The sequence below is a fragment of the Schistocerca piceifrons genome, chromosome 1 (assembly GCF_021461385.2).
Source record: "Schistocerca piceifrons isolate TAMUIC-IGC-003096 chromosome 1, iqSchPice1.1, whole genome shotgun sequence".
Taxonomy (NCBI): domain Eukaryota; kingdom Metazoa; phylum Arthropoda; class Insecta; order Orthoptera; family Acrididae; genus Schistocerca; species Schistocerca piceifrons.
Window position 1 is genome coordinate 766,185,332 of NC_060138.1, and position 23,403 is coordinate 766,208,734.

At 38.2% G+C, this 23,403-nt stretch overlaps 1 protein-coding gene across 4 annotated transcripts in view; it reads left to right on the plus strand.

The window, feature by feature from the left end:
• Positions 1-23,403, plus strand: part of LOC124712302 (ankyrin repeat domain-containing protein 17) — a 278,433-nt gene that overhangs the window by 159,841 nt on the left and 95,189 nt on the right. For all 4 annotated transcript variants that reach the window (XM_047242597.1, XM_047242611.1, XM_047242618.1 and 1 more), the window contains exons 25-31: positions 939-1,102; positions 9,276-9,477; positions 9,567-9,659; positions 9,790-10,027; positions 12,115-12,247; positions 13,410-13,535; positions 21,796-22,114. In XM_047242597.1, the coding sequence (XP_047098553.1) occupies positions 939-1,102; positions 9,276-9,477; positions 9,567-9,659; positions 9,790-10,027; positions 12,115-12,247; positions 13,410-13,535; positions 21,796-22,114 (1,275 nt within the window). The remainder of the gene's footprint in view (positions 1-938; positions 1,103-9,275; positions 9,478-9,566; positions 9,660-9,789; positions 10,028-12,114; positions 12,248-13,409; positions 13,536-21,795; positions 22,115-23,403) is intronic.

The following is a 23,403-nucleotide window of genomic DNA, read 5'->3' on the forward strand; positions in this document are numbered from 1 at the left end:
AAGGAAGGGTACCTGTATAAATACGGACGGAGCGCCTGACGCATAGCAATGGCTACTTGGTAAAGCTTGACTGCTAACTTACGACTCTAACCAAACTACTGTAGCTGTATCGTCATTCATTCGACCTAAATTGTGTCTCATATTACAGTGGACCAACTTTGTTTCGATTTGGAGATGTGGCCTATAATTTTTCTCTCCCCTTGAATTTCAAGTCTCAAATTTCAGGTGCGGCTTAGATTCGGGAAAATATTTTTTCCTTGATTTCGAGTCTCATTTTTCAGGTGCGGCTTAGATTCGAGTAAATACGGTATATTAATTAAAACCATTAACTTTTTCTATTTATGTGTTTGAGCTACTTAAACAGTGATGTTGCTAGTATTGGCTGGCTACATAACGTGTTGTATGCTCTGCATATCTGCTGTCACTGGCAAGTGAGATCACATGACATGAGTTATGACTAACTTACAAAAGGGCATCACAGTCTAGATTTCAGTGCTTCAAAAATTAATGTGCTGTGTTTGGTGGTGGAATTCGAATTTATACTTTTGTAATACAAAAATATGCAGTGTATCACAATACCAAAATATGCAAGTAATGTTGCCGCACATCAAAGAGCTTTCCAATTTTTTTTATAAAGTGCCAGGATGTTGTTCTGCACTGGTGTGTAAAACATTAGCCATTCAAAGGTTTTATAAGTTTTATGGTTCTGTGGGAAAGTATACTGCCACTTAACACAGAGAAGGTGTATTTTTACCCAGGAAAAAAGTGCATTTTTAACCGGGAAATCTGGTATTTTTTTCCTTGTCCTTGTATATACCCTGTTATATTAGCTACGCAAGGAGCAAGCCGCAGCTACCTATGTTCTTGAATTTCACATATTATGGTTTTATAGTTATGAACTGCTTCTATAACAGAACATGTGCATGATTTTATTCCAGAACACAGAGATAAGAAAGGATTCACGCCATTAATTTTGGCAGCCACAGCAGGACATGAAAAAGTAGTAGAAATACTGTTAAATCATGGTGCAGAGATAGAAGCCCAGTCGGAGAGAACTAAGGACACACCACTCTCTCTTGCCTGTTCAGGAGGTCGTTACGAGGTAATATTAATGCACTTCATGTGCTTTGCATATTCACAATTGATTAGTTGTTGAATGTATTTCACTTATATTTATTCTACTTTCTTATTGTGTCTATAATAAATTTTAATTTCCCGCTCCTAAAGAGGTATTAAGACACTACAAATCAAGGTAATATGAAATAGAACATAATCAGAGATACATAGATGGGGAGCTACAGTAACACTTACTGTTTTGAGATAAATATTTTGTGTATATGCTGTTCTGCAGCCTCAATAAATTATATGAATTGCATGCTGTTATAATAATCCACAAGAGCTGTTTTTCTCATATTTTGTATACTGCTACTGGTTTCACATGATGGCTCATTCGTAAACAGTACAAAGACACAGTCAAGCTGTTACCAGTGCTCCCATCCCCCTCCTGCCCCCTCAAATATGTGTGTGTGTGTGTGTGTGTGTGTGTGTGTGTGTGTGTGTGCGCGCGCGCGCGTGGCAATTTTTGGTTGTATGTATAATTTTTACTTACAACAATATTAAAGGCTACATTGCACTCATCAGATAGACGAGGCATTGAGTTACAGAAGACATGTACATGAAAAAGAATGCTAGAAATATTCAGCTTTAGGGCTAAGTCTTCCATCGGAAGTGGAATACACACACACACACACACACACACACACACACACACACACACACACACCGCCACTGTTGTCTCCTGGCACTGAGATCCGACTGCAGTGTTCGGAGACAACAGTGGCCTTGTGTGTCCAAGTTGTGGTATTGTGAATATAAGATACTTTACTGCTTATCATGAACTTAGTCTGCAAGCTGAATATTGTAGCATTCTTTTTCATTGTACCTGCCTACAACTCAGTGCTGCCTCCATATGATGATTAGCAATCTATTCCTTTCACAATGTTCTTATTCCATCGTAGACTTCCATTGGTTGAATTTTTACTGACGTTATAAGATCTTAGGATTTAAATCTTATTTTTCAATTGATGTCTTCTTTTGTCATATTTGTGCATGACAATTAAAATATCAATTTGTGTGTCAGAGATACACTTTGTTGTTACATACGACTAAACATTATTCACTAATGGGCAGACTAAGTGACGGTGCTTTTAACTAGTTCTAAAACACAACTTTTATTGCTGCTTAGTTTGCAGGGGAAAGACAATAATTACAGAAATATTGTAAAATAATTATTTCTCTTTCTTTGAAAATGTATCTTTTAAAGATCTAATTCCTGCTTTAAATGCAATCTCGTGCTTTACGTTTTGGTTTCACTATCTTAAGATTTTGCATTTTGTCTGGTTTCAGTTGAGTTATATTGTGTGTTATACCTTGAAAAAAAAAAAAAAAAAAAATCTTCGAAACAAATTCCTACACCATAATTTGTACATCAGAATGGCATTTCCTTTTGTCTCCCCATTTTGTTGCAGGATATTGCTCATTTCTTTGTAGGCCAACTTCTTTCCTTTTTATGTGGGATCTTCTCAATGAAATGACTTACTATCAGCCATAGCAGTTTTAAAAATTGCTCACATGGAGGTGAAGCTGCCCTGCGAATTTCCAGCGTTCTGATAAAAGAAGCAGCCTGAAACTGACATGTGTTTCTTCTTTCGTCTTGTCACTAGCATTCCAAACAATAAAAACATTGTGAACTGAAATAGGCATGAGCCTTCTAAACTTCATCGTATAGCGCTTTACACCTTTTTCTCCTTTCAATCAAAAAAAGTTGTAGTTTCTGATCCAAACATGAGATATTTCAAGAAGCTTGCAGAATTTGCGTCCCACAGCACACACTAGTCAGCAACGCTAACCATTAAGCCCCACTGTGTACACCATAACTAGTAGCATTGCTGTCTGTCCTTGAGAAAGAGCAACTTGCTGTTTCAAAAATTCTCATTGAACTCAGCCACAGAACTTGGATCTATCCTGTCAATGGTTCTCTCTATGGCAACTTCGGAAGATCATCAGCGTTCTTGTCATGTGGTTACAACTTCTTCATGCTGATGAGCATTGGAGGTAGTCCCACCCATTGAAGCTGTCATCACTGAGTGAATCTTCAGTTTTCTTGAAACTCTCATTGTCGATCTGCACCACTGAATTTTTGCAGGGCTTCATAAAGAGAACGTGGGTGATGTCTCTGCCCTTCTGCCTTCTCGATGAAGTCACAATCCTTTACTCCATATGTGATATCCGAAAGTAGCGAAAGATATGATGTGTTCCAAAGTAGTGCTTCAGTAACTTTCACGAAGTCCTACTTTTACATAAGGCCACAAAAAATCCAAACTAATGCTCCTACGCTGTATCTCATTGGTCGATGCTTGGTGTTGCAGCATTCTGTCTTTCTCCTAAGTGTGCAGGTTCCATACACAAGCCAGCCGTCTTATTTCTGTGCTCCTGGTGACGAGATGTTTCACGTAGTTGTTCTGAATGTAGTGTAGTTGAAATAGGAGCAGTGTATCCGTTGTTGTTTCAGTCTCATGACCATGGAGCAGCAAGTACCGAGTGAAGTCTTTGTGTTTGGTTTCACCGTGTTGTGTGCAAATGTCATGAATTGTATCCCAATCTCTCTGTTACACAGCAATGTTCGTAGAGAGCTGATTGTCCAATGTCTTATTGTTTTCTCTTGAGGCCCTTCGTCTGTAGATGGGAGGCATTTGTCAACCGGTATGTGATGTCCCATCAAGAAATTACGTGGAATGCTAGCCTCGTCTGGAAAACATGGTATCTTTTACAAAAAATTCTGCAATTTCCAGATCTCTGGTAGTTGGCACAACTTCAGCGACACCATAGTGGATGGCGTATTCATTGCAGCTTATTCTCCATCGATTCCATTTGTCGATGTCGGGGAAACTCCCCGTGAGGTTGGTTCCAATTCAGTGGAATGTCTCTGCTACCTGTGGGTTGGTGCCAAATGCTACTGAGGTAATTGTGGCACATGCTTCTGTCATTCACACTCCGTACAGTGGCTCTCATCGTGTCTTGCAGATTGGTAGAGATCTGAATAGTTATAACTGGTGCCGTCTCCAACCAGTGTCATGTCAAAACCACATAGTCCAAATCCAAAGGCAGGGCTGTCAAATAAGTAAAACACTTCGAACTGAAAGCGTGTTTACTACTAACACCAACGTACATCCAGAACAGAACTGGTCTCCTGGATGGAAAGTGCAGTTATTTATAAAAACATGTTGTTGTTGTTGTTGTGGTCTTCAGTCCTGAGACTGGTTTGATGCAGCTCTCCATGCTACTCTATCCTGTGCAAGCTTCTTCATCTCCCAGTACCTACTGCAATCTACATCCTTCTGAATCTGCTTAGTGTATTCATCTCTTGGTCTCCCTCTACGATTTTTACCCTCCACGCTGCCCTCCAATACTATATTGGTGATCCCTTGATGCCGCAGAACATGTCCTACCAACCGATCCCGTCTTCTGGTCAAGTTGTGCCACAAACTTCTCTTCTCCCCAATCCTATTCAATACTTCCTCATTAGTTATGTGATCTACCCATCTAATCTTCAGCATTCTTCTGTAGCACCACATTTTGAATGCTTCTATTCTCTTCTTGTCCAAACTATTTATCACCCATGTTTCACTTCCATACATGGCTACACTCCATACAAATACTTTTCAGAAATGACTACCTGACACTTAAATCTATACTCGATGTTAACAAATTTTTCTTCTTCAGAAAAGCTTTCCTTGACATTGCCAGTCTACATTTTATATCCTCTCTACTTCGACCATCATCACTTATTTTACTCCCTAAATAGCAAAACTCTTACTACTTTTAGTGTCTCATTTCCTAATCTAATTCCCTCAGCATCACCCGACTTAATTCGACTACATTCCATTATCTTTGTTTTGCTTTTGTTGGTGTTCATCTTATATCCCCCTTTCAAGACACTGTCCATTCCATTCAACTGCTCTTCCAAGTCCTTTACTGTCTCTGACAGAATTACAATGTCATCAGCGAACCTCAAAGTTTTTATTTCTTCTCCATGGATTTTAATACCTACTCCGAATTTTTCTTTTATTTCCTTTACTGCTTGCTCAATATACAGATTGAATAACATTGGGGAGAGGCTACAACCCTGTCTTACTCCCTTCCCAACCACTGCTTCCCTTTCATGTCCCACGACTCTTATAACTGCCATCTGGTTTCTGTACAAATTGTAAATAGCCTTTCGCTCCCTGTATTTTACCCCTGCCACCTTTAGAATTTGAAAGAGAGTATTCCAGTCAACATTGTCAAAAGCTTTCTCTAAGTCTACAAATGCTAGAAACGTAGGTTTGCCTTTCCTTAATCTTTCTTCTAAGATAAGTCGTAAGGTCAGTATTGCCTCACGTGTTCCAGTATTTCTACGGAATCCAAACTGATCTTCCCCGAGGTCGGCTTCTACTAGTTTTTCCATTCGTCTGTAAAGAATTTGCGTTAGTATTTTGCAGCTGTGGCTTATTAAACTGATTGTTCGGTAATTTTCACATCTGTCAACACCTGCTTTCTTTGGGATTGGAATTATTATATTCTTCTTGAAGTCTGAGGATGTTTCGCCTGTTTCATACATCTTGCTCACCAGATGGTAGAGTTTTGTCAGGACTGGCTCTCCCAAGGCCGTCAGTAGTTCCAATGGAAGGTTGTCTACTCTGGGGGCCTTGTTTCGACTCAGGTCTTTCAGTGCTCTGTCAAACTCTTCACGCAGTATCGTATCTCCCATTTCATCTTCATCTACATCCTCTTCCATTTCCATAATATTGTCCTCAAGCACATCGCTCTTGTATAGACCCTCTATATACTCCTTCAACCTTTCTGCTTTCCCTTCTTTGCTTAGAACTGGGTTTCCATCTGAGCTCTTGATATTCATACAAGTCGTTCTCTTATCTCCAAAGGTCTCTTTAATTTTCCTGTAGGCAGTATCTATCTTACCCCTAGTGAGATAAGCCTCTACATCCTTGCATTTGTCCTCTAGCCATCCCTGCTTAGCCATTTTGCACTTCGTGTCGATCTCATTTTTGAGACGTTTGTATTCCTTTTTGCCTGCTTCATTTACTGCATTTTTATAATTTCTCCTTTCATCAATTAAATTCAATATTTCTTCTGTTACCCAAGGATTTCTACTAACCCTCGTCTTTTTACCTACTTGATCCTCTGCTGCCTTCACTACTTCATCCCTCAAAGCTACCCATTCTTCTTCTACTGTATTTCTTTCCCCCATTCCTGTCAATTGCTCCCTTATGCTCTCCCTGAAACTCTGTACAACCTCTGGTTCTTTCAGTTTTTCTAGGTCCCATCTCCTTAAATTCCCACCTTTTTGCAGTTTCTTCAGTTTTAATCTACAGGTCATAACCAATAGATTATGGTCCGGGTCCACATCTGCCCCTGGAAATGTCTTACAATTTAAAACCTGGTTCCTAAATCTCTGTCTTACCATTATATAATCTATCTGATACCTTTTAGTATCTCCAGGGTTCTTCCATGTATACAACCTTCTTTCATGATTCTTAAACCAAGTGTTAGCTATGATTAAGTTGTGCTCTGTGCAAAATTCTACCAGGCGGCTTCCTCTTTCATTTCTTAGCCCCAATCCATATTCACCGACTGTTTCCTTCTCTCCCTTTTCCTACACTCGAATTCCAGTCACCCATGACAATTAAATTTTCGTCTCCCTTCACTATCTGAATAATTTCTTTTATTTCATCATACATTTCTTCAATTTCTTCGTCATCTGCAGAGCTAGTTGGCATATAAACTTGTACTACTGTAGTAGGTGTGGGCTTCGTATCTATCTTGGCCACAATAATGCGTTCACTGTGCTGTTTGTAGTAGCTTAACCGCATTCCTATTTTCCTATTCATTATTAAACCTACTCCTGCATTACCCCTATTTGATATTGTGTTTATAAACCTGTAGTCACCTGACCAGAAGTCTTGTTCCTCCTGCCACCGAACTTCACTAATTCCCACTATATCTAACTTCAACCTATCCATTTCCCTTTTTAAATTTTCTAACCTACCTGCCCGATTAAGGGATCTGACATTCCACGCTCCGATCCGTAGAACGCCAGTTTTCTTTCTCCTGCTAACGACATCCTCTTGAGTAGTCCCCGCCCGGAGATCCGAATGGGGGGACTATTTTACCTCCGAAATATTTTACCCAAGAGGACGCCATCATCATTTAACCATACAGTAAAGCTGCATGCCCTCGGGAAAAATTACGGCTGTAGTTTCCCTTTGCTTTCAGCTGTTCGCAGTACCAGCACAGCAAGGCCGTTTTGGTTATTGTTACAAGGCCAGATCAGTCAATCAACCAGACTGTTGCCCTTGCAACTACTGAAAAGGCTGCTGCCCCTCTTCAGGAACCACATGTTTGTCTGGCCTCTCAACAGATACCCCTCCGTTGTGGTTGCACCTACGGTACGGCTATCTGTATCGCTGAGGCACGCAAGCCTCCCCACCAACGGCAAGGTCCATGGTTCATTGGGGTGGGGTGGGGGGGAACGTATAACATTCCAGAAAATAAAAAAAGTATATGTCAAGAAAATTCTGAAAATAAGTACTTCATAACAAATAATTGCTAATGGTTGTGTTTCAACTAGTGACCTGCAGCATACCATACAACAACGCTCACCAGGCCGCCAACTTTTACTACAATCTGACTGGTTTCAGAGTTTACATAGAAATAAAATTTAGTTTCTACTTGTTTGGAACCTCCAAATTCCAGTCTGCTTTACTCTGAGATGATAAAAGTAACAAGATACCCCCCCCCCCCCCCCCCCAAATTGTGTTGGACCTCCTGTTGCCCTGTGTAGTGCAGCAGCTGAGGTGGCAAGGATTCATTGTGTTGGAAGTCTCCTGCAGGAATATTGATCCACTCTCTCTCTCTCTCTCTCTCTCTCTCTCTCTCTCTCTCTCTCTCTCGGTGTCCATAATTGCAAAAGTGTTGCCAGCACGAAGTCGACGAGTGGTTGCAAATGGTATCAAAGTAGCTGAACATAATCATTTCCAGTCAGTGATCCTTGTAAACACACCCCACACAATTATGGAGCCACCACCAGCTTCCTCAGTGCCTTTGTGACAACTTGGGTCCATGACTTCAGGGTTCTGCACCATACTTGAATCTTACCTTCGGCTACTACCAGCTGAAATCGGGACTCGTCTGACCAGTTGACCGTTTTCTAGTCATCTAGGGTCCAACCAATATTGTCACGAGCGCAGGAGAGGCACTGCAGATGATGTGTTTACTATAAGCAAAGGCACACGAGTCGGTTGTCTTCGCCACAGCCCATTAATGCCAAATTCTGCCACATTATCATAGTGGATAAGTCCGTTATATGTCCATCATTGATTCCGTGGTTATTTCATGCTGTGTTGCAGTGACGGCTCTACACAAGTACCACTGGTCTAGCTTGTTAAGTGAAGGCCTCTCAGCCACTTAGTTGTCCATGGTGAAAGGTAATGCGTGAAATTTTGATATTGTCGGCACACTGCTGACACTGGATCTCAGAACATATAACACCCTCACAATTTCTGAAATGGAATTTCCCTTCAGCTACCATTCCGCACTCAAAGTCGGTTAATTCTGATTGTGCAGCCATAATCGCATCAGAATCCTTTTTACGTGAATCACCTGAGTGTAAATCACAGCTCCACCAATGCACTGCCCTTTGATTCCATGTGTATGCGATATTACTGCAATCTCTGTATGTGTATATCGCTGTCCCATGCACTTGTCACCCCATTGTATGTTGTGCATGATTTACTGATGTGACTTGATCGATATGCGCATTTGTTCGTCACTGTTTCCAGATGTTTGATTCAAAAAATCTAGCATCAACAACATGACACACGTTTTGCATCATGATGAATGTATTAAATATTATTTCAGAGTACGAGGTATGGAATAAAAGCGGCAGACTTCGTTTCTTGTGATTTATGTTTGTGAAACTACTGTCAAAGGTGTATCACCAAATCTCCATATTTATTTTGTAATTGTTGCCCGTCTTCTAAGTCAGGTTTCTGAAAATGATGATGACTGAAAAAGTATGACTTAATGTACACCGTTTTATTTTCTCAGTTTCTCATGTTTGTTGAAAATATTACAATATAATAAGACAATTTAATCACCTCATGTATACTGTTTGAAGAGTAAGGGCTGGTTTATGATACTCTTGTGTTATATTGCAGGTCGTGGAATTATTATTACAAAGAAATGCTAATAAAGAACACCGTAATGTCTCAGACTATACGCCACTAAGTTTGGCGGCATCTGGTGGATATGTTAATATAATTAAGCTCCTTTTGGCGCATGGAGCAGAAATAAACTCTCGCACAGGTAGCAAGCTAGGCATATCTCCTCTCATGTTGGCTGCAATGAATGGCCATACTGGTAAGCACTTAAACAATGCGTGTGTTGTACCTTAAGTATTTAGTTGGTGTTCAGCATATTTTAAACCAATTTGCTAATTCTTATTTCAGCTGCGGTAAAACTACTGCTTGACATGGGAAGTGACATCAATGCTCAAATTGAGACTAATCGCAACACAGCCCTAACACTAGCATGTTTCCAAGGTAACAGTTTGATCCCTCCAAAATTCACATTTTTGCTATTGTAAATCAATTAACATTATGTGGTTGTGGTTGTTGTTGTTACCATAAGATGTTATTAAGTCAGTTAAAATACTTGTCTTTCTTTTGCTAGGACGACATGAAGTGGTGAGTCTTTTGCTGGATCGCAAGGCAAATGTTGAGCATCGAGCAAAGACAGGTTTAACACCACTAATGGAAGCTGCAAGTGGTGGCTATGTCGAAGTTGGTCGTGTCCTACTGGACAAGGGTGCTGATGTAAATGCACCACCTGTGCCTTCGTCACGTGATACAGCACTGACAATCGCTGCCGACAAGGGTCATTGTCGGTTTGTGGAGCTCCTACTTTCAAGGTATAAAACTCTTCATTTTCAGCAGTAGCATAGGATAATGATCAGTGTTAACAGTGCAAATCGTTCTGTGAGAAGTCTCAAACCATAATAAGTATTTCGAAATTTACATTTCCCCCCACCAGTGACAATTGCTCTTTGAGTAATGACCTATAGTCAAGTCAGTGTAAGATCACTGATAACTGGAACTGCTGTTGCCAGCTTTCAGCTGTGAAGCACAAATGGGTACACGCAAAAACCATAGTCTTTTAGGAAACTGTGACAACACTGAGGCACTGGCATAGACATACTTACATAATCACGTTGTATGAATGGTTGAAATAGACTTGCAAAGTTGCCGAGTCGAGCCCACTGCAAATGGCTGTGACCATCTTGTTCTGACTTGAGTACAGAAAACTTCTTATATGATCTTGTAATTTCTTTTGTTGAGCATAAATATAAAACCCAAAATATCATATGAAAAGATATTTTCTTCTGAATCAGTTCCTTATATTCTGCATCATTGTTTCGTATTTTGGGATAAGAGTTTATGCCATCCAGTACCCTGAAAACAGAGAAACATCAGGGAACTTTTTTTATTCTGGAAAAATCAGGGAATTTTATAAAAATAGTGGGAAAGGTATGGATCCGATTTGGTTTTGGGCAAAGGCATTTGCATATTTTAATCTTGGCTAGATGAAGCGCCACACTCACCATTCACCCTCAGTTCGCTGCAGGTCAACTGCTTGCTGCTGGTGATAGAGCATCCTTATCCTCTCTACCTCTTCTCTCCAACACAAAGGAGAATGTTACTTGCCTGCCGAGAAACTCCAGCATAACATCATTATGATGTATAACACACCGTATCGAAGACAACAGAAGCTGTGTATAGATTTTTGTGATAATTCAAAACCCTAAACAAGAACAACCATTTCAGCATACAACTATTATGTCTTAAATGAGTATATTCATTACAATTTTGCTGTTGTTTCATTCTTTGAAAGTGAGAAACTGGCAACTTTACAGAAATGACCTAAGAATATTTGAAGCAAAGTTTTTTGAAAAAATAGCAGCTTGGGAAAAAAGTTACGCTCTTTTTTATCTCTGGAAGTAAGTTCGTGATAAACCTGGAACTTCGAATGAAATACCTTACCAATATACAGTCTTAGAATATAAATTATCATCCTCCTACTGCTTTCCATGTAGGGCAAAGTTGATCATTTTTTTAAAAATGCCAAAACTTTAGCAGAAAAATATTTTCTACAAAGTCTTTTAAACCATTTTTATTAGAAAGACCATGTCCCAAACCATCTAAAAAGTGAGTGTGTATAATGCAATAAAAACCAGCAACACAGTGGAAGCATAGTGAAAATGTGACCATGTTCTGCTAGTACTCAATTTTGACATCTCTTATTACGTTCTCCTTTATCAACAATATTTATAGATTTGTTCATAAAATAATTTGAAGTAGTTTAGGTATTAAACGCGATATGACCCTGAGAAAATACAAAAGTAAGATAATTTTGTTTTTGAGAATCGCTGAACAGCCAGGAGTTCAGCAGAATCAAGAGACGTTGCTTAGCAGTCCTCAAGTGTAATAAAATTGTAAAAATACAGGGGAAAAATTGTTTTCTGTTCTGATCTTGTGATATTCCACTCTTGTGTGCATTCATTCATGTGCCCATTCATGTGTACTTTACAGCAGCAGTACGGGTGTGTACTGTGAACCAGTAGTTGTGAGGCAGACTGTGAATACAGTAGTCTGAGTTTCGACAACTGGCCTGTCCAAGGACTTTTGTGTGTCACTTACATTTTACTTCACCTTTGTCATTGTTTCTTGATGTGAAAAATGCTGAGTTGCGCCCTGGTTCGTCCCTGTTGAACTGTGTGTTCCCCTAGTTGGTTGGGTCAGTCATTTCAGAGGCCAGGTGAAGGCAGAGGCATTACCAACTCCGATAGGAGCATGCCTAATGAAGCACTGTGGTGTTCAAACCATTCTCTGATGACAGCTTCACATTTTGCCACCACACACCATAGTGGTCCTTAATCATTAGTGAATAATTTTGTGGTGTTTATTTATTTACTCATTTATTTATTTTATCTTACAACAGAGGTGCTCAGGTTGAAGTGAAGAACAAGAAGGGCAACTCACCACTCTGGTTAGCAGCAAACGGTGGACACTTAAATGTCGTTGAGCTGTTATACAATGCTGGTGCAGACATTGATTCTCAGGATAACAGGAAAGTAAGTTAGTTTTTGTTTATTCTGTGAACTGTTACATTTTTATTTAGACCTCTAACAATTTTGACCTTTATTTTAGCATCAAAAAGCAATTAAAGGCAAATTCACACTGGTACTCAACAAAATGAGATTTACTGTCACTGCCAAATGTCAGTGTGGTCACACTACACTGATCATAAACATTGTCATTTCGGGTAGCTTAGTATTGAACACAGAAAGTGAGGTTATTAGATACTGCCCATCTAACAGAAAGATGGTGTATACAGAACTACAGAAATTGAGTGAATGAATCAATTTGAACAGGACTAAAGAAACTAGCGATGATGATGTAGTTTGTTAATGGCCAAAGCAAAATTAATATTATATATTTTTTACGAAAGTTGTCTTGTGTGTTTCCCACACTACATGGAAGTGAAATAGTAGGAAAGCGTCATTCAGACATTTTAAAATATCAGCACATATTTGACTGAAAAATAGCACCACATGTGAACCAAAATTTAGAAAGCAATATATAGAGCATTTTTACCCTATTCAATGTGTTTTGCTTTTCTCTCTAAGCACCAGATAATTAAAAAAAATCTCTCATTCAATAGGGCTGTCTTTTTGAAGATAAGAAAAGGACTTCTTAATGAAAATTGTTTGATCTGTTTGTTCTTATTTATGCACAATTTATGTGTTTCCTTCTTCCAGATATTGTAAAACCAAAATAATTTTCCATATTGGACATTGGTCTTCTTGTGAGAGAACACTTGCAAGAAAAATATATAAGCCCTCATGAAATCTTCTCAGTATGTCATGAAAATAAACTAAACAAAAAGATTAAGCAGATAGCAAAGTGCAAAAGATCTCTACTGCAATGTAATTAAGCATCACAATAGCATATGATGCCATTCCCTCCCAGCACGCCCACCAGCCCCAGTCAGTGCCAAAAACTTTCTGCCTGAAAATCTTAAACATATAAGTTTATTCCATTTTCAGTTTGTGTGGATACCACTATTTATGTGGAACGCTTTGTGCAATGTTTTGACCTTTAGTTCTGTGACGTACATTGTGAACTGACCTTAAAAACTTGTGCCAGTTTAGCTCAAATGTTTTCTGATGGATTTGTTATGTGATGATTCCGAATTTGCATTGATTAAAATAGTTCCTTTTTCTGCCCGAAAAGGTTTCTTGTCTGATGGCAGCTTTCCGGAAAGGTCACATGAAAGTTGTAAAATGGATGGTCAATCATGTAACTCAGTTCCCAAGTGATCAAGAAATGACTAGATACATTTCAACTGTCAGTGACAAGGTATGTTGGAAGGGAAATATTTATTTTTCTTGTATTACATTATATTTTATGTCTGCCTAATTATGCCTTTGATAGGTACATTTTATGAAGAAACTAGCTGAGAAACCCAGCATTGTCTAGGTGTTTCATTCCAATCTTCCGTTAGTCCAACCCCCCCCCTCCCTGTTCCAGTCTCTCTCTCTCTCTCTCTCTCTCTCTCTCTCTCTCTCTCTCCCTCTTATTATCTCTGTCTTCTTCATCTCTCTCTCTCTCTCTCTCTCTCTCTCTCTCTCTCTCTCTCTGTGTCTCTCTGTCCATCAGCCCCCACCCTCTAATGGGAGGCTGATGGTTTTTAGCCCCACAGGATTTCTTTCCAGATAATACATAATGTGTGTACCAAATTTGGTTGAAATCTATGTGGTGGTAGTTTAGGAGATGTGGAACATTTCATGCATTGTTTTGTGCATGCATGCATACATTGTTAGAACGATAAAGATTACATTTGTAGTCACTGCAAATTAAATGCGAACAGAATGTTAAACTCCAGTCTTCATTTAAATTGTCAAGAGTTCCATTGACTTCCTCTATCTTAAAATGACTGTTCATTCCATGTATAATGAATTGTGACTGACTCTAATGATTGATATCTTACTTCTCATGAACTCCTTTCCAGTAACAGTATTATTTTTGTGCAGTAAACATTACAAAAATTGCGCCCCCCCCTTTTTTTTTTGTTTTTTTTTTTTTTAAAAAGATATTCCACGTGGTACACCAGTTGCACAGTGTACTTTTGTAGTATGCAATTACAAGTAAGAAAACCTTCTAATACAGCACTTCAATTTTGCAAACATGTAAATAAACATTGTGTGCGCTTGATTTTGTGTTTGTCAATCACAGTATACAATCATGATGTCATGCAAACATCACAGTTGTCACACGTGATGGGCAGAACAACTTAAATTACACTACAAGATTAATGATTGACAGCTTCTTATTGATCACATTCATTGACTTTGCCAACTCACAACCATATTATCAGCTTTGAAAGTAACCTAGACCTAAGTCTACACTATATATATATATATATATATATATATATATATATATATATATATATATATATATATATATATATGAAGCTGCCACCACAAATTACATTCACAAAAAAGTAAAAATAATATTGAAATAAAAATTTTCAGTGAAGTGTTTTACTGTCAGAAACATGTTTGCATGGTATCATATTTCCTGTGCTGTGATTGACTGAGAGAAGTAAACAGAGTAGGTACCATATTGATTTTGTGAAGCTAAAATGACGTATATGATTATTTTTGTATTTATACTTGTTTGCTATGAAAATATGCAATATAATAAGTGCATTGCATTAATGTCTTCATGGCGGAAGGAAAGGTGGGGAAGAGGTGGCATGGAGGATGGGGGTATGGTGAGAGAAATGAGGAAGAAAAAAAGATAGTGGAGTTTGTGGTGGCTTTTGATCTAGTGACTATGAATACCTACTTCCAAAGAAAAAGGGAGAAACTAATAACATACAAGAGTGGCGGAAATAAAAGCCAAATTGATTACATATTGTGTAGAAGGAAAAATAGTGGGGAGGTGCGAAATACTAAGGTCATATATGGTGAAGGAATAGCAACACAACATTAGTTAATTGTAGCGGATTGTGAGATGAACATATGTAAAAGATAGAGGCACATAAATCAACGTGAGAGGAAAATTAAGTGGTGAAGATTAAAGGATAAAAATTTGAGAGAGGAGTTTAGTGACAAAGTACTGGGAAAGGTAAAACTGGCAGACAGTGTGCAGCAGTGGTGGAAAATAAATAGTGCTGTTATAAGGAAGACCGGGTAGGAAGTGTTTGGGTTACCATCTGGGAGATGGGTGCCAAAAGATAAGGAAGCATGGTGGTGGAATGAAGAGGTGCAGAAGGTTGTGAAGGAAAAGAAAGACGCTAAGAGGAAGTGAGATACGTCCGCAAGTGCTGAGGATGAGCAAGCATACAAAAGCGCAAAGAAGGAGGCAACACGAGCCATGGCTAAAGCTAAAGCTGAATCAGTAAGGAAGGCATACAAACAACTACAGAAAAATCAGGCTATGAGACAACTGATACGGTTAGGCAAATCAAGAGATAAAGCTTCTAAGGATCTAACAGCAATAAAACAAATGAAAGATGAAACAGGAATAATTCTGCATGACTATGGAAAAATAATCCAAAGGTGGTTGAATTATTTTGAGAAATTGAGGAAGGAGGGGCAAACGAAGGATTAACGATGGATATAAGTAGAGATGAAGTCGAACTGGCAGTTGAAAAGATGAAAAATGGGAAGGCAGTTGGCCCAGACCAGATCCCTGTTGAGGTATGGAAGTGTGTCGGTAAAAAGGGAATTGAGCTCCTTTGTGGAAAGGGTTATAGAAGCAAGATTACGCAAGGAGACTGGTGTGTGAAGAACAGTTTGGGTTCATGCTTGGAAGAGGAACGACTGATTCAATAAAGCCATGTGGATATTCTAAAGAGATACAATTTGCTTTGTAATTTATTGGGAAAGGCACTTTCCATGCCAGCAGATAAGTTTGGTTGTTGTCATATGTCTTATGTTGTGCTGATGGCAGATACAGACTACAGACAGCTGTTTCCACACTGTTGTGAAGTGTTAACATATCAGCTGCATGATATTTCAGAAGAGAGCATGCTGTATTTTGAAAAAACTTCCAATGGTTAATGATTGCTATGTTATTTTTTTCTTAATTGATTAGATTTATTGGGTGTAATGTAAATGATTTATTTTCAGTTAGTACCAAAATTGGCAGGCAATGACACCAAAATTAGAAAGAAAAAAGCTGTGGCATTGGCAGAAAAACGGCATCAGTATTGGCAATAAAATAAAACCATTTTTTATTGTCCCTGTGTGTGTCTTCTTTCACCTCTGACAATGGTTTATTTACGTGACGTATTCAAAGTTGTTTGTAATAGACATTGAATTGTAGGTCCCCTTATAGCTGGTAAATCAGTTCAAAGATTGGATACATGCTCATTAAAGCAATTGGGGTGTTAACCAGCCTTCAGGTTGAGGACAGATTTACCCTTCACATTTAGGCAGTGTGTAGAGCAGACAAGGAATTGCTGAAATGAATAGCAGATAAGCTCAAATGAAGTTCTGGTATAGTGTATAATTTCTTTGTTGATTCTCAGCTGTAATACCCTGATGTGAAACAAATAATATTTCTGCATCTTGTGCAGATTTCCCACTAACCCACATTTTTCCTCTTGTGCTTTCCGAATTTGTCTACCTGTGCTTGCAGGTGAACAGACTGTATATCCTACCCGTATTTTAAGTTTCAGCAGATTTGATGCAAAAAAGGCTGGTGTTGACCCACTTCACTTAGTTACCTCACATTTCTTTTAATTTTGTGTATTGAATGAAAATCGGGTGTTTGTACCATTCACAAATGCTGATGGTAAACATTTAAAAATTTTTTTTTTTAATTCAAATTTCTGCAAACAGATTCCTCTCCTCCCCAAGGCCCACTTGAAAATTATCTTTTCTTTGCCCCCCCCCCCCCCCCCCAAAAAAAAAAAAAAAAAACACTCATTGTAAGTTTCATTAGCAGTTCAGTTATTTAGACTATTCACGAATTGATTACAGGATGCTGCTGCTATTGTTGAATGGGCTACTACATATGATCGACCTTTAGAGGAACATTATCTTTGAAAATTGATGTTTGTATCCATTAACTATAAGTAAATAGTGCAGCAAAAAGCTTGTGTTTAAAATACACCATTGTTTGAAAACTGATGCCACACTACTTAAATATTTGTCTTCAGATTTTGATAATTTTCCTCCTAATTCTGAATTAAATATAGCAAATATATGGTTAATAAAGCTAAACCTGGTATCAGTACTGTCTTTTTCTTTTCCAATTAATATGGTTGTTTCCGTTACGTAGTCCAGCATTCATTTCACACTCTTTCACCATTACATAATGTGAGCATTTTGTAGATGTGGAATAAAGTAATTGGTAGCCTAACTTTTTGTTTGAGACAATTTAATGGCATTTTAAGCATGTCCAGTAAGCAGTTAAGTAATGTCATGTTGAATTTCCAAATGGTGTGTTCATACAATGATTCTTGACTGGTATGACTTATATTTGGGTAGACATTTTCTGAGGGTATTCTATCAGTGTTCTCAACTCATTTTCGGTACTGTGTGATTGAAAGTTTTATGTAAGAGATTGGTTCCATCTCCTATTTGTAATGGTTCTTCAACAGATAGACAAAATAGTTCCAGTTGACATTGATGTTTACATTATGGAAATTTGGTTGACATTGATGTTTACATTAGGCACTGTATTGTCGGAAATCCCAATTGCAAAATGATGATGGGTGTTCATGAAAGCTGGAGAGTTTGCGGCTGCTGCAGTGGGTAACACAAAAACCAATATACAGAAACAGTAGTGCCAGTGGCATAGGCTGACTGAAAGTAGTGTGTCTGCGTGGATAAACCAAATATCCAACGTGCTGTGATTACATTTTTTTTACAATTTGTTGGATAACAACTAATCACCGTGCCATGTGTGATTACAATCATTGAAAACAGTCATTTAACAATTTGTGCTTACTGGATACAGCAGATAAAGACACTGGAACAACAAGGTAGAACACACAGTTGTATACTTACAAACTGTAAAGTGAAGAGATCTTTAGAACCTGTAATGACATGGGAGGGATGGTTGATTTCCTTGAATCTATATGGAAAGGCAGTCAGTTGAATAGCATCTCATGTTGTTGCAAAAAGGAAAAGAAAGAAAGAAGAAAATTTCCGGTCAGTGCTATCTTCAAGAAAAGTTGTGCTGAAGGTCATTTGGGATTGAAAGATTGTGATTGTGGCAGTTGTTTTGCAGAAAAAGTAAAGAATTAGTATTAAACAAAACATTGACATCCATCAAAAACTTGCTTGAAAGTGAAAGTGTACAAATCAATACTAAGAATGCGAAATTAAAATGAAAAGTCTTGGCTTACCTACCATAGAGTTCAAACTTGGTCCATTTTTGGGCCACTAAAGAAGGTTCACAGCAGTCATATCTGCAAAAATAAGATGTATAGCAGATATAAAAAATGTCACAGACAAAGAACTGTGGAGCCACTTCCGAAAGACACTTGTCTAGTTGTAACAATTTTCTTGTGGGTCTTTTATTATTTGTCTTGATAATATTTCTTTTACCCAAATTTTGTCCTTCTGAAGTATGATTTGTTGGCCTCAGTGATAGTAATGTTTGTAATTGACTATGATGCAATAATGAACAGCTTTGGGTGTAACTCAAGTTACGGAAGTCTTAAAAGCTAACAGCCAGCTGGTTAGTTGAGGCATTGAGTGGTTGGGTGGCACATAAACATGATTGAAAATGTTGAGTGGACAATGTCATCATCCAGAATTGAACAGTACTCTCTCTGGGTTGCCACAGCTCCAGAAATCAGGGGATTTCATACATGTCAGTAAATATCAGGAAAATTGGGGGAGGGGGGGGGGGGGGGATGGAAAAATCTCATTTTTGTCTCAGTAGATGAAATGGTTTTTTTACTGAGGTGTCATGCATCATTGCTGGCTGGGTGCAGCTGAGCATGTGCGCAGCTTCCCTATTCCCTCATTACTACTGCTTTTCCTCTTCCTACCATCCCCTCAGCTTGCAGTCAGTGCTGCCACCACTTCTTGCAGCTAGATCAGCAGTTGCAGGGAAGCGTGAGGAGTGGTTTGTTTGGATCTGATTCCCAGAGATAGTGGTCATGTGTGCACGAGTTGTCTGGGTCATCGTGTGAATGCTTGTGAACTCTTTTTTTCTGTTAAAGGCTGTGGCTGAAAATTTAGTTTTGAGAGTGTGATTTCTTTTCTACATGCCTGTCTAGGCTCAGCAAACATCTGTAGAGTGAGTTGCTCCCTTTCCTCATTATTATTGATTCTCAGAGTATTTGAAGAAGTTACCTGTTGCATGGATTAATCACCATGGTCTCATTTCAACAACATGCTGTCTGTGACTCATGAATAACTGGCCACATGAGTAGATTTCCGTTATGGGCCAAAAACGGAAGTCGTTTCTGCGGGTATCTGTAATGGATCGGGCCTTCCGATCTGAAGACATTCGGTTCCCACCATGTGCAGGCCCTGCCCGTTGGATCTAGTCCCACCGATCTGCCCGCAAGCCAGGTCTGTTTCTGTGTGACATAATGCAGCAGATTCTCGTGGTTTATCCAGGAACCAAGGACTGCGATGCTACTCAGCAGGCCAGAGGCCATGGGGGTGATGGATTTCAGGAATTATGACCATCTCACCACAAGTACGTTGTACAGTGTGATGTTTTATAGACATTTTATTTGTTCTAATACATTTTGGCACTTCAAAAGTAGTTTATGCGTTATAAAGTGTAGATGATAAGAAGAAGAAAATTGTTAGTTGCTGGTGGTTTGTAGGCTATGTACTCTTATATTTCTCGAAAGGAACATCACCTGTAAAATAACGCAGGTAATAACAGACATAGTAATAGTAGAACCAACACTTTATTGGTGGTCACCTTCAGTGTTGGTTTACACAATTCTTCCCTGCCTCATACACCTCTTTCAAGAGGCCTACTTTGTGCTGAGGTTATTTGTGAAATCAGAGAAGGTACTTTAAATCTGTCCTGCAAGTCCAAGGAAATGTGTATTTTTGTCACCAAATGTGTTTTGTTTTATTGAAATAAAATAATATCAGCAGTCTTAATGAAATACACTTACCATTCAGTTTGCTTTCTCTATCCAAAAACATTTCATTACAAAAGATGTTGATGTTAGTACTGCAGATTTTTGCTCACATAATTTTTTTTAATATATATATATGCCCTTGTTTGCACTATTGTTTCTTGCACTGTAACTGCAAAATTCAGATTGTCAACTGATGTCTTAACTTAATCTTGAGACCTCAAAATTTGTCATGGAAAAATGCTAAAACTTGTCTGGAAATCAGTAAAATATGAGGGAATTTCACTTGGGTAAACTTGTGGCAATTTTGCAGAAATCTATTATTCCAGTGCTAATCATTTTTGTGGTGTTTCTTTTATGCATAATTGAATGAAATTTCCTAAAAAAACTATGAACTACACATTTATGTTTACTGCCTTCTGAAATATTGAACAATCCTCTTGGAATGGTCATTATCATAGTTGAAATTTAAAGTAAATCTCAAATTGCTTGTAACATTTGCTGAGAGGCTAGCAGTAAAATGGTGGATCCACACTCATTAGGAACTGGGCTATATTGCTAGTCTATTATTAGTGATTTAAGATTTTTTTGGGTTCCAGAATAACGCAATGTAAACTTTTGACAGTTGAGAAGGACACTTTTACTCTGCAGTGGAGTACATGCTCTAAATATTTCAAAGATTAAAACTTTGTGGCAGATTTGGACTCGATTAGAAACCCTTTCTTTCTTTGCTAACTTAAGACGGGTTCGTCGGCCTTTCTTACCAAACTATCATCTCTTAAAGAAAGATTAGTATGTACGATGCTACTGCCTAACTATAGAGGATTAGTGTGTGGTGCGCAGAAACACAGGGTACACACATTCACATAATCACAAACACATGCACTCAAGTGTGTGTGTGTGTGTGTGTGTGTGTGTGTGTGTGTGTGTGTGTGTGTGTGTGTGTGTCACTCCTACTAGAAAAATAGTAAGAGCTCAAAAGCTTGTAACTGTTTCTGATTGTTTCTCTGTGCCAAACACCAACTCTCCATAGGTTAGCGATATATGTATTTTTCCATCTGGCCATTTCCATTATTGTTAGTATGAAGAATGGCATACGTAGGAAAGAGGTGGAGGTGTATCAAAGCTTTAAACCAGGTTGTTAACTGTTTTTGTACAAAATAGGTAATTCGAGCATTGTATGAGAAAAGCAGTGACATAGGCACACGACGATGGATGTAGGTACACAGTTTTAATCTTTAAAGTACTTTCCATTGGTGATTTCCTGAAGAAACCAGGTTCCTCTTTCTATAATTCTCAAATTGGTGAAGCTGCTCTTGCACTTATTCCGACATGAAATCCATACAGAAATTTTGACTCAACAAACTACATGAAGCACTTGTTAATTTTTTTGACGGGGAAACGGACTACTTGTTTGTTCATGGTAGTTGTGTACCTTGTTTTATCTTTAACGAATTAATGAAGTTTGAAAAATATTATTACTGTGTCTATAAATTATTTAACTTAACTCTTTCTGACTGTTCACCTTAATATCACCAGGAGCTGTTAGAAAAGTGCCAAGACTGTGTGAAGATCATTCGAGCAGCAAAAGACCAACAAGCAGCCAAAGCAAACAAAAATGCCAGCATCTTATTGGAAGAACTCGACATGGAAAAAACTAGAGAAGAATCAAAGAAGGCAGCCGCAGCTCGAAGGCGAGAAAGGAAGAAGAAGAAGAAACTTGAGAAGAAAGAAGAAAAGCGGAAGCTTCATGAAGAAAACAAGAAGAATGAAATACTGTATCAAGAAAATGAACAAACAACAAAAAAAGATGACGATGAGGAGGAGGAAACTGAGAGACCTGAAGAGAATGAAGCAGGTGGGAACTGCTAAACACTCGCTGTTTGGTGACAGTACTGCTTTGCATTTCATTTTATTGGACACAAGAAGATTGCATTTATGTTTTTATTGCAAGCAATTGTAGTGTAAAGATGAATTAAGATATAATGACGGTATAATTTGCTGTTTGCCTATTGGGAGCCTGTTGAGAATGTTGCTGCTGCTTCTTGCTTGTGTGTAAGTGTGTTGATCATCCTTAACATAAAAAAATAACTGCATTTCTGTTTCCTCTGATGGTAAAATTTTGGAATGTGCTTAGCTGTGGGTAAAATAACTTTTTTAAACTATAATGGAATAAGCTTACTATTTTGGAACCAATTCTTGGGCTGCGGTGAAAAACATTTGTGTGTTGGTGGTACCCACTTCTATTCCTTTTGTTTCTTGCAATGGATTTCAATGTTTGGTTAATAAAAAATACAAATGTATGTAAATAGCTTTTATTAAATCACATTATAATGTATTACACTTTTCAAAACCAAATTCTTTTTATTTGTTGCCATTTCATTCTTCATTCACGTCTGTATTGGCTTTATCACTTTCTTATTGTTTCTTATACTTCTCACAATACTGCATTAATTTAATATTTAACACTCTCTCAAAGCTTTGTGCGAAAATGCTGACATCCACATAAGAAAAGGCTAGAGTTGTTACTGTGACTTGTACCTATCGGGAAACTATTAGTAGTATCTGACATTTCTGGTTTTTTATTGCCTTATAATGCCTTGAGTTATATTAAAAATATTATTATTGACACATTTTGAAATTCAAATATTGCTTGAAGATACATAACAGTGTTAATCACTTCCCCTGCGTCGGAGCTGTGGGTGAAGGAGAAAATGTAGTGTGGAAGAGAGATGAGTGAGAGAAAGTGGTGTGGAAGAGGGTTGGTAACATTCAATAGTTATTTACATTGAGGTAATCTGTTTTGCAGTAGAGAAATACACCTTTGTCTGTGTCGTGTGCTAGGCCCTGTAATATTAATGGTTCATGGGTGAAGACTGTCCCTGCAATTGGCATGTAAGAGAGGTAATAGTAGGAAAGTAAGAATTGTGTATCTTCTGGGAAACGTGACATGTGAAAGTGGAAAGTAAGCATAGAGTTTATAAGTATGAGATTATCACCGTATCACATATATTTTAGTACAGATAAAAGGTGTGGGAGTGGGAGGGGTAGAAACAGTATAACCCAATAAACAGATCTGGTAATGAATTACAGTGAATCCCTGCCTTTACTCTTTTCGGGAGACTAGAAAAATGGTTTAAGATGTGG